Here is a 12018-nt window from a genome sequence, read left to right on the forward strand (position 1 = left end):
TTACCAGACTCCTGAACGACTCTCTTATGGACTGATCTGATCTCTTCACACATCTTCTCTATGGAGTAGTACTGCGCTCGTATGCTCACCCGTTGCCTGTGCCAATGTGTTTACATTGTGTATTTATGTATGTCCTGTGTTTTTCTTTCAGGTATGAAATGATCTGTCTGGACTTTTTAAAAAACAAGTACCTGGGGTACACGAGACAAGAAAAACAAATCCAACCCACATGTCCGGTTTTATTGAAGTCTTCTAGTCTTTGCATTTTTATTTTCCTTTTCATTTGGACAAATTTCCCCATCATCAGCCACAGAGCCCACTAGTCCATTGGAAAAAAAACTCCAAGAATATGACAAATGGAGCTGTTCTGGTGTAATGGGGTGCTCTGCTGGCCTTGTACATATAGTTGGCAGCACGAGGAAATTAGCAAAATGTTTCTGATTCTGAAATGACGGAATTGGGTTTAATTTTGTGTAATTGCTCGTGGGAATAAATTGAAAATAGTTGCATTTTGGGGGGGGGTTGGGCAAGAAACTCAACTTGTGCTTGGCTTTTTTTCCCCTAGTTTTGCACTCCTCTCTATAGCTGGGTTGAAGAGTAGCAGGTCAATTGAAGGGCAGGGAGGGCTTCTGGCTGCTATGTGACCTTAATCTCCTGAGCACTGGATTTGAAGAACCTCTACAAATTTGAATCCTTTAATCTAAATTTAATCAGTTGGCCAGGCAGAGCAATTATTAAAATCATAATCATTTTTTCTAGCATTGCTGATCTCTGATGTACTCTGTCGGTAACAAACCCTGGAATGGAATGTGCTGCTCATCAAACTGCTTTGCTTTAGACAGAGTGAAAGGTTCTTGGTTTCATTATCTGTGCTGGCGATTAATCTCTTTTTCAAAGTAACTTCTTTTTTCACAGGAAACATTCCCGGTAAAAATAACGCCGAAGTTGTTGATGTGTAGGTGAGGCTTTAAATGAAGAAAGGTTTCAGCAATTCTTTCAATTCCTTCCCCCCTGGGTTTCCATGTAAACAATGTGGGAGGTCCGTTTCTACCACACAGCCGAGGATGGTGTTGAGGTGAAGTGGTCCACTTGGTTATTTTATAATATTGGGAATTATTCTTTTCTTGGGGAGCTGTTTTTGTAAAATATTTTGGTGAAGTTTTTTTTCAGCTCTACAGTGCTGTTCCTTTCTGCTCAATGCTGATTGACACCTGTGTTACAGTCAGCACACATTACATTCTCGGCGATGGTGTGTGTGTGGGGTGTGGGGGGGGGGGGTTTCGTTTATAAGTCAACCAGCAGCAGGTTTGATTAAGATCAGGTGGACACTATGTGGAGCCTCATGCCACCTGGTGGTTCAACTGACAACTTCAACGTCACCTGATGATACATAATATAACGAAGGTTCCAGCATGGGACAATGGAGGGATTTGAGCCAAAGACTCCAGCAGTGAGAACAAAGCATTTGCTTGGGTTAAAATAGAACTTCTTAATGGTGTCTGACTGGCAGGCACTAATTACGGAATTGTAGAATGGGCGAATGGAATCCTTGTGCGCTGCACCTTTATGTGCATCATTCTGTGAAAAGAGAACTTAGTTCAGATCTTCCATTTTCTACGTCGAAAGTCCCCACGCAAGAGGAATTGTCCGGGAAGTGTCAGCTTCTGTTGTGTAATTACCCTGTGCCTGGAAAGCTCTGAATCTCCATTTGAAGTTGAAGACTTTGGATGGTCCTAACTCACTTAGCAGAATAGCTACCCAGGAAAAGTTAGAAGGATTAAAGCCCGTTTCTATCTCCTAGCTATCTATACTACTAATGCCACCGACTCCCCAATGGACCTGTCGACCCCCCCCCCCCCCCCCCCCCCCCACCGCCCGACTACCCAGCCACTGCAGTTGATGTGGCATAGGTACACTCAGTGATGTCAGGGACTTAACAGAATAAGGTATCCAGTGTTGTAAAAAGGGGACATGGCTTTCATAAAACAGAGTTCCTATAGTGCAGAAAGAAGCCCACTGAGTCTGCATCAACCCTCTGAAAGAGCATTCTAATTAGGCTCACTCCTCTGCCCTATCCCTGTAATTCCACCTAACCTGATCAGCTTTCAGCACTAAGGGGCAATTTAGCGTGGTCAATTCAAGTGACCAGCATATCTTTGAACTATGGGAGGAAACGGGAACACCCGGAGGAAACCCACGCAGACATGGGGAGAACGTGCAAAACTCCACACAATCAACCAAGGCCAAAATTGAACCCGGGTCCCCGGCGCTGTGAGGCAGCAGTGTTAACCACTGTGCCACCATGCCACCCATGCAGATTCTCTTCACAGCTCTCTCCATGGATTCTTACATGGCGGGAGCTCTACAGCATCCACCATTAGGGGTTTGATCAGAATAAAATGCGTGCGAATAAGTGAGTAGTTTTCTGTCTGATCAGCGTCAGTCACAGAGATTCCAACGCTGACTGGACGATTTGGCCAGAATTCTCCCGTGGTCGGGATTCTCTTTTCCTGTCAGTGAATGGCGCGCCGCCGAGATACATACGGCTGGGGGTCTGGAGAATCCTCTTTTGGGCTTTTATTTTATCAAATTTGAAGTAATTATAAATTTCACTGCTCTTTGCAGGAATTTCCACTTTGTTAACTTGACAAGTGTTACAGTACAAAATATCTAACCTGACATTTGTCAAACCTTACCTCAGTAGCCTCAGTTCAGCCAATAGGGTAGGATTCTGCTGTGCTTTCTCTGGGGTTGGTTGCGAGGCCTGCTCGTGTTCTAATCGGAGACGTTGGATTTCTTGAAGGATTTCCCTGAAACCAAGAGCAGTAAGAGTTACTCAGAAAGATAACACGATAGTTCCACAAGTAACTGCGCCAGTAACACAAGGTTTTGTATTTTCTCCAAAAATCGACAAAGACAATTACTGGTCAATAGGGAAATGGATTAAACACGGTCATTAAATTAATGATAAATGTGGAATGCTTCACAACTGCCCTATGTATAGATTTACATAGGGTTGCAAGGGAAATCTGGCACAGAGACAGGATATTCAGCCCAACCAGATCATGCCAGTGTTTATGCTCCACTTGAGCCTCCTCCCATCTTTCCTCATATAAAATATATCATCATAACCGTCCGTTCCCTTCCCGTTCAAATGCTTTTCTAGTTTCCCCTGAAATGCATCCACACCTATTCACTTCAACCATTCCCTGTGGTTGTGAGTTCCACATTCTTAACACCCTTTGGGTAAGGAAGTGGGGAGGTGGTGGCGTAGTGGTATTGTCACTGGACTAGTAAACGAGAGATCCAGAGTAATGCTCTGAGGACCCAGGTTCAAATCCCGCCACTGCGGGTGGTGAAATTTGAATTCAATAAAAATCTGGAATTAAAAGTCTAATGATGACCATGAAACCATTATCGATTGTTGTAAAAAACCATATGGTTCACTCATGACCTTTAGGAAAAGAAATCAGCCATCCTTACCTGGTCTGGCCGACAAGTAACTCCAGACCCACAGCAATGTGGTTGACTCTTAACTGCCCCTTCAAGGGCAATTAAGGACGCCCACGTCCCATGAACAAATAAAAAACAGTTTCATCTGAATTCCCCAATGGATTTCTTGGTGACCATCTTATATTGACGGCCTCTAGTTAAGCTCTTCTTGGGAGGTTTGGATTTTGGCAAAAGTTTATATCCTTGTATAATGTTCGTACAAATTTGCACACATGCTTTGAACTCGGGCTACTTCTGCTGAATAGAGGCATGAGGCAGAGATGTCCATGGTCTCCACTCCTACTTGCTCTGGCAATAAAACTGCTTGCCATAGCGTTAAGGTCTTCCAGGAAGTGGAGGGGGATAAATCAGCGAGGAGTGGAGCCTAGGGTGCCTTTGTACGCAGATAATCTGCTTCTTTATATTACAGAACCAGTAACCACGATCAATGAGACAATGAAGCTACCTAGGAGTTTTGGTTCCTTCTCTGGGTATACGATGAATTTGGATAAGAGTGAATACTTCCTGGTTAACCCACTGGGGAGAGGAACCAAACTGGGGATGTTACCTTTTTGGCTTGCCAGATCCAGCTTTCGTTATCTGGGTCTCCAGTTGACCCACTATTGGGCCTCACTTCGTGAATTAAATTATACTAATCTAGTTAATGGGGTCAAATCTGACTTATAGAAGTGGCATAATCTCCGCCTGTCCTTGGCGGGCAGCATTCAGGCTATTAAGATGAATGTGCTCCCGAGATTTTTATTTCTTTTTCAATGTCTCCCTACCTTTCTCCCCAAGTTCTTCTGTCAGAATGAACAAATTAGTGTCCTTTTACATTTGGGCGGGTAGGACCCCAAGGATCCGTCTCGGGTGTTCCTCCAGAGAGATAGATAGTCAGGAGGTTTATCTTTACCCAATTTATTATTTTGTTATTGGGCAGCCAATATTATTATAATGTTGAGAAAGTACTGGGGAGGTGTAGTGATCCTGGTTGCTTATGGGGGCAAATGGAGGCGACTTTGTGCAAGGGTTCTCGCCTCAGGACATTAGTAATGGCATTTGTTGCCATTCTCTTTGATAAGGTTTTCCTCGAATCCGGTAGTGGCATCCAACCTGAGAATTTGGGAGCAGTTCAGACAGCATTTTTAATTTACCTCCATGTCTTTGCTAGCCCCTATCTGGAGTAATCACCTCTTTTTTCCAGCGGGTTTAGACTGGGACTTGTTTGTGGAGTGAAGGTTTGCCAATTTTAAGGAACTGTTGGAATAATTTCAACTTCCTGGTTACAATCTGTTTAGATATTTACAGATTTACGATTTCTCGCATGATGGCTTTTCCCTGGGCATCACCCTCCTCCCTGTTGAGGAGGGTTTTGTCTTCGGCCAGGTCGTTGGGTAAAGCATTTTGTGTAATTACCGTCAGATCCTATCAGTGGCGTCCACTCCATTGGATGAGGTAAAGGTCAAGTGGGAGGGTGAATTGGGTCCTATTCTGGACGATGAGGTATGGAGCAAGGCTCATCCCAGAGTCAACTTCAGATCCTCTTGTGCTCGGCTTAGTTAGATCCAATTCAAGGTGATGCACGGGACTTATTTGGCCAAGGCGGGGACAAGCGTCTTTTTTGTCTGTGGTGGAGGACAGGTGTGAGTGTTGTTCGTGGGGGCCGGCCAACGACACTCATATGTCCCAAGTGAGTGAGCTTCTGGGTCTCCTTCAGTAGCACACCAGAGATACTTAATGTCGATCTGGAGCCATGTCTGTTGGTGGTCATTTTCGGGGTATCAGGCTCTCCAGTGCTGCAGACAGGGGTGAAGGTGGATGTCCTCGTCTTTGCCTCGTTAATAACCGGGAGATAAATTCTGCTTTGGTGGTGATCCTGCTCCGCCCAGTTCCTCGGCCTGGTTGGGTGACCTAATGGTCAAGTCACTATTAGAAGATCGGTAGAGGAATTCTACCTAAGATGGCAGCTATTCATTTCCTTTTTTAAAGACTTTGTTCCGGCAGTTATTAAGGGATTTAGTTCAGTGTTGGAGGGTTATGTTCTTGATCGTTTATTGTGCTCTTTTTGCATTGTAACTTGAATTAACTGTTATTTTGTTTACAATGAAACATTTTCAATAAAAATATGTATATTTAAAAAGTTATGCTCTTCCCTGCAAAAGGAAATATTCTCTCTGTATCCACTCTATCAAAACCTTTTGTAATTTTAAAGATCTCTGTTTGGTCACTCCCGATTTTCATTTTCAAGAGAAAAGAAACCCAGCATGTCAATCCTTTCCCGATATGTACATCCGTCTATTTCTAATATCTCTCCACCCTCTCTACATATTTTATAATATGGTGATCAGAACTGCATGCAGTACTCAGTGTGGTCTAACAGAGGCTTCCTGTAGGTTCAGGCATTACCTCTGTACCTGTAATAATCCACAGGAGGCAGGGGTTCCATCACCACACCAGTATTTATTTGCAATAACTCATATACAAGAGCAGCTCCAAACAGTGCTGCTAGCATTCCAGTCAACTTAAGACTCCCTCACAATGCCTACACAGGTGCTTATATGGGCCCCCTCAATGAGCTATCATTGAGGGAGTTCATACTCCAATTGGCCAACCAATAATGCCAATTGGAGGTCATTACAGTACCTTTCAATTAGATCTCTTCAGAAATAAAGCCTGGTACGTGATTTGCTTTTTTTAGTAGCCTTGCTAACCTGTGGCACAAATTTTAATGATTGTTGTATTTGTACTACAAGATCCCTTTGTTCTCATACCCCATCTAGACTGACACCTTCCAAGTATTTTTAAAAATAAATTTAGAGTATTCAATTATTCTTTTTCCAATTAAGGGGCAATTTAGTGTGACCAATCCACCTACCCTGCACACCTTTGGGTTGTGGGGGTGAAACCCACGCAGACACGAGGAGAATGTGCAAACTCCACACAGAGAGTGACCCAGGGCCGGGATCGAACCCGGGCCCTCAGCGCCGTGAGGCAGCAGTGCTAACCACTGTACAACCGTGCCTCCCCCTTCCAAGTACTAAGTTATCTCCCTATTCGTCCTACCAAAACTTGACTTAACTCTAAACAGTAACGGCTAAAATTAACTCTTTACAAAATGCCGTCCCTTGTTTCATCCACTACAAATGTATTCTCATTATTGTTGCAGACAGTAATATGAGAAAAACACAGGAGACTTATGCAGCAATGTCAAGTTGCATTTCATAGAATCATAGAATTTACAGTGCAAAAGGAAGCTATTTGGCACTATCAGGTCTGCACTGGCCCTTGGAAAGAATACCCTACACATAAGCTCACACCTGTACCCCATCCCTGTTACTCAGCAATCCCACCTAATATTTTTGGACCCAAAGAGCAATTTAGCATGACCAATCCACCGAACCTGCACATCTTTGGACTGTGGGAGAAAACCAGAGCACCCGGATGAAACCCACGCAGACACGGGGAGAACGTGCAGACTCCATACAGTGACCCAAGCCGAGAATCGAACCCAGGTCCCTGGCACTGTGAAGCAATAGTGCTAACCACTTTGCTACCATGCTGCCCATTTATACAGTGTCTCATACATATAAAAATGTCCCACTGTGTTTCAGAGACATAGTCAAATAAAATTAAGCAGAGCTAAAGAGGACGACAGTAAAAGGATTCAAAGAGGTGGATTTTCAGGAGGATCTTAAATGGAGGGGAAGCATCTAGTATAGTTGGAGGGATTTAGAGTCTAAGTATCTGGAAGGATGGTCACTTTGGGTGACAAAGGAAGGGATTCACAAGAGGTAAGATTCAACAGGGCTCTTCAGCAAGAGCTCTGAGGAGGAGGGAAATTTGTATGGCTGGAGAAGTTCACAAATATGGAAAGAGTGAGGTCATGAAATAAAGATAAGGACTTTAAACTGAAGGTGTTGGGATGCAAGGTGTGGTGCAGAATGGAACATGGACAGTAGAGTTTTGAATTAGCTGAAGATTACAGAGTGTATAGAAATGGAAGCAGGTTGACCATGAGAGTATTGACATTGCCAAGGCTGGAGGTGGGAAAGGCATAGATAAAGATTTCAGCTGCAAGGTGTCCAGGCAGGGATGAAGGTGGGTGATGTTAGAGGTAGATAAAAGAATACAAATTCAGGCGTTAATGCTTTTTCTGAACAGGAAAGTAAGATTGCAAATAGTCTTATTCACCCAGGACAATAGCCAGGGAGCAGGAACAGAATTATTGTGGCAAGGATATCCGGTTTGTGACAGGAGCTGGAGCTGAGGTTTTCAATGTCCCCAAATGGAAAACTAATAGCTCATGCAATTCTGGATGATGGTCAAGTGAAGTTATTTGACAGCACAGAGGTGGCGTAGGGGGTCAAGGGAGGTGTGGAGGGGTAGAGTTGGATATCACCAGCATGATTTAGTTATTAAGCCCAAGTGCACATTCACTAAACTTATGGCTTCAGTACTTTCTTGCTTTAAGGTTTCTGGTGGTTGAATCTGAGTTTGGAAAACAACAAGACTGAAAACTTATTGTGCTTTTAACGTAATGGAACATCCAAGGTGCTTCATTGGAGTATTAAAAAACAAAGGAAATGCTTTAATTACGGAGAGATCAGAGTTACAGTATGATCACTGTATCACTATTAATCTGCAGAACTCATGTTGGTGGAATTGTTCAAGTAAAGAATGAAATGCACTGTTGGTCATTTATCAACAACAGAAATGTAGAGGAAAATTTTCTGCCTTAAGTTTATGAAGTCCACTTTGCGCTGCTACAGCACAGCCAATGTGAAATTGAAATAGTGGAAGAAAGCACCACAAGGTAATTTCACATCCACAGCTGAATACTGAACTTGCTTCTGTTTGGTTGGAGTTATACTGTACACTGCCACTATGAAATCCATTTTGGGAATTACAAAGAATATCAGGAAGTTCCCAGTTAAAACATAATTCCAAAAGGTATTGTGTTATTATTGTTTCTGTTATTTATATAGAATGCTAAATCAGTATGAAATTGCTCCATTGGATAAACTGACAACCTCTGAAATTGCCCCACATGACGTGCATATTATTTAAAAGCTATAAAACCATGTCGCAGGGAGGTAACTCAGACACCAGGGATGGAGTTTAATGTCCCCCAGCGGCAAGTTTTGAGGAGAGAGGACATTTAAGCTGGCAGGAATGTGCAGATTGGCGACACCCCATTAAGTCTGGGGAGGAAAAGCTCGCGATTGGCCATCCCAACTAAACTATAATTGAGGTTTCTAAGTGGGTCGCTAATGCCCACCTCAGGGCCTCACCCAACACTGCTGGTATTCATCGGTGAGCCCGAAAAACAACCCCCACCGGGTTTATTTGCAGGCTTCCGAGAGGCTGGGTTATCTTGTGCCTGATTTTGAGGGATCCAGTATGGGGGGGGGGAGGGGGCAGTGACACTTACCCCACAATCGATACGGCACCCTTGCTCACTTGTAGCCCTGGGCCCCTTGTTGACCCTAGGCCTCTGCTAGGTACATTATTGGCGGCAGCCACCACTCCTGGTGGCACTGATGGGCAATGGAGAACTTTCCAGCCTCTGATTGACTAGCAGCTCTTGGTGGGCAGGTTTTCCATCCCCAGACACCTGGATCCCAGGGAAAACCAATGCTGGCCATTTAAGTAAAGATAAAGTTGCCATATTCCCGGATGCCCATAGGCTGCTTTTCCCTTTGAGGGGAGAGCTGACTGGTGGTGACTTAACCTGAGGATCACCACACCTCAGGCGACGGGCGAGGTTGAGAAGGCGGGCCGTCATGAAGAACCTCAGCTGGTACGGATATTGAACCCATGCTGTTTGCTTTGCTCTGCATCATGAACCAGCTGTCTAGTCAAGTGAGTGGCCAGTTAAGTGCCTCAATGGAGATGACACGGTGCTCTTGTCTGTCGTCCAGCCAGCGGGTGAGACCCCAGTCACTAACATTAATTTCTGTGCCAGATTTTAAAGAAGGTGCATACGTGAACTCAGGAATAGGGGCAGCACGGTAGCACAGTGGTTAGCACTGCTGCCTCACAGTGCCAGGGACCTGGGTTCAATTCTGGCCTTGGGTGTCTGTCTGTGTAGAGATTTCACATTCTCCCTGTGTCTGCGTGGGATTCTTCCGGTTCCCTCCCAAAATCCAAAGATGTGCAGGCTAGGTGGATTGGCCATGCCAAATTGCCCTTAGTGTCCAAGGTTTAGGTGGTTTACAGGGATAGGGCAGGGGACTAGGAATAGGTAGGGTTCTCTTTCAGAGGGTCAGTGCAGACTCAATGGGTCGAATGGCCTCCTTCTGCACTGTAGTGATCCTATGAACAACAGATGGCCATTTGGCCCCTCAGATCTATTCTGTCATTCAATGAGATCATGGCTAATCTGTATCATAACTCTATTTACCTGCCTTGGCTCCATAACTCATAATACTATAGGCATACAAAATTTTATTGATCTCAGATCTAATATTAGTAATTGAGCTAGCACCTATTTTTTTTTAATGAGAGAGAGAGAGAGTTCAACACTTCCATCATCATTTCAGATAGAAGTACATCCTAACTTCTCACCAAAGTGGCCTGGTTCTGGTTGTAAGGTTATGTCCCTCTGTCCGAGGCTCCCTGTCCAAAAGGAAAACATTTCTCTCTCTACCTACTTAAGTAATTCCTTTCAAAACTCTAAAACCCTCAATCAAATCACCACTTAATCTTCAATATTGCATGGAACACAAGCCTAGTTTATGTAATCTTGTCTAATAAATAAACTCAAGAGCCGTGGTAACTTCCTGGTGAATCTCTGCTGTACTCCCTCCAAGACCAATATATTCTTTCTAAAGTGCGTGCCCCAATTGGAACGGAACACGGGACCCAGCCGAACCAGCCTCAGGAAGCCCCTGCCCACGACCCCCAAAATGGCAGAGATCCCACGCGAGGACCCGAACGCGCCACAAGGTATTCCCGTGCTCACAGAACGCCAGGACCCGTCCGGATCACAAACATGCCCCCCAGCAACCCCCCTACCTCAACCAGCACCCCGGACCCTGCCAGACGCGACCCCGGAAACATAACCAGCGCCCTGGTCCCTCCAGTGCCCTGGACCCCGCCAGACGCAAACACCTACCTTCCACAAGATCAAACTTCTCCCATCGGATCCCAGGACCATCCAGCCGCAACCGCCGACCGAGGAAGCGAGGGAAACATGGTGGTCTGCAGGTGAGACTGAAGCAACACGATTTCAAGACTCCCCTCCCCAGCATACTCCTGGCAAACGTACAAGCGATCGAAAACAAGCTGGATGAGCTTAACGTTAGACTTATCTCTCGGAGGGAAGTAAGAGAATGCTGTGTGCTCTGTTTCACCGAGACATGGCTCACCCCCGCCGCACCGGACTGTGCCATACAACCTGAAGGTTTCTCAATTCATCGGGCGGACCGCACCGCGTCATCAGGCAAAGTGAAGAGTGGAGGGCTTTGCCTCCTCATCAACTCCTCCTGGTGCTTGGATGTGGTGACCCTGGCGACCTACTGCTCCCCGGACCTGGAATACCTGGCCGTGAAGTGCCGCCCATACTATCTTCCACATGAGTTCATTTCAGCCATTATCACAGTGGTCTACATCTCACCCCAGGCAGAAGTGAGGAAGGCGCTGGACAAACTCTACACAGTTATAAACAACTACGAAACAGAACACCCGGAGGCCTTGTTCATCGTGGCTGGGGACTTCAACAAGGCCAACCTCGAGTGTATTGCCAAAATTCCACAAGCACATCTCCTGTCCCACCAGGGGTGACAACACTCTTGACCACTGCTACTCAAAAATAAAGGGCGCCTACCGTTCCATCCTCTGACCGCACTTTGGGAAATCAGACCATAAGACGGTGCTCCTTCTCCCGGCATACAAGCAGAAACTCAAGCGGGAGAATCCAGCTAAGAAGGTCGTGCAGTGCTTGTCCGAGGAGACAGACGAGCTCCTCTGTGACTGCTTGGAGACAGTGGACTGGTCCATATTTAAGAATCCAGCGACCAACTTAAATGAGTATGCCACCACCGTCACAGACTTCATCAGCAAATGTGTGGATCACTGTGTGCCAAAGAAAGCAGTATGTACGTTCCCCAACCGGAAACCATGGCTCAATCGTCAGATTGACTCTCTACTGAAGGACAGGTCTGAGGTGTTCAAGTCAGACGACCCTGACCTATACAAGAAATCCAGGTACAACCTCCGCAAAGTTATCCGAGATGCCAAGAGAGAATATCAGACCAAGCTAGAGTCACAGACTAGCGTTACAGACTCTCGGTGGTTGTGGCAAGGCCTAAACAACATAATGGGTTACAAGGCAAAGCCAAACAGTATCTCCAGCAGCAGCGCACCCCTCCCCGATGAACTCAATGCATTCTATGCTCGGTTCGAGCAGGAAACCAACGATCCGCTGTCGAGTTCCCCAGCAGCCCATAACTCACCATCACAGCTTCCGAAGTCAGATCGGCTTTCCTGAAAGTGAACCCTCGGATGGCGAGGGGTCCGGACGGG

General features: G+C 45.5%; 1 protein-coding gene across 13 annotated transcripts in view; it reads right to left on the reverse strand.

The window, feature by feature from the left end:
- LOC140410628 (dystrobrevin beta) overlaps positions 1–12018 on the reverse strand; it is a 964620-nt gene that overhangs the window by 189332 nt on the left and 763270 nt on the right. For all 13 annotated transcript variants that reach the window (XM_072498957.1, XM_072498958.1, XM_072498965.1 and 10 more), the window contains one exon: positions 2697–2810. In XM_072498957.1, coding sequence (XP_072355058.1) covers positions 2697–2810 — 114 coding nt within the window. The remainder of the gene's footprint in view (positions 1–2696; positions 2811–12018) is intronic.

This window comes from Scyliorhinus torazame, chromosome 4 (assembly GCF_047496885.1).
Source record: "Scyliorhinus torazame isolate Kashiwa2021f chromosome 4, sScyTor2.1, whole genome shotgun sequence".
Classification (NCBI taxonomy): domain Eukaryota; kingdom Metazoa; phylum Chordata; class Chondrichthyes; order Carcharhiniformes; family Scyliorhinidae; genus Scyliorhinus; species Scyliorhinus torazame.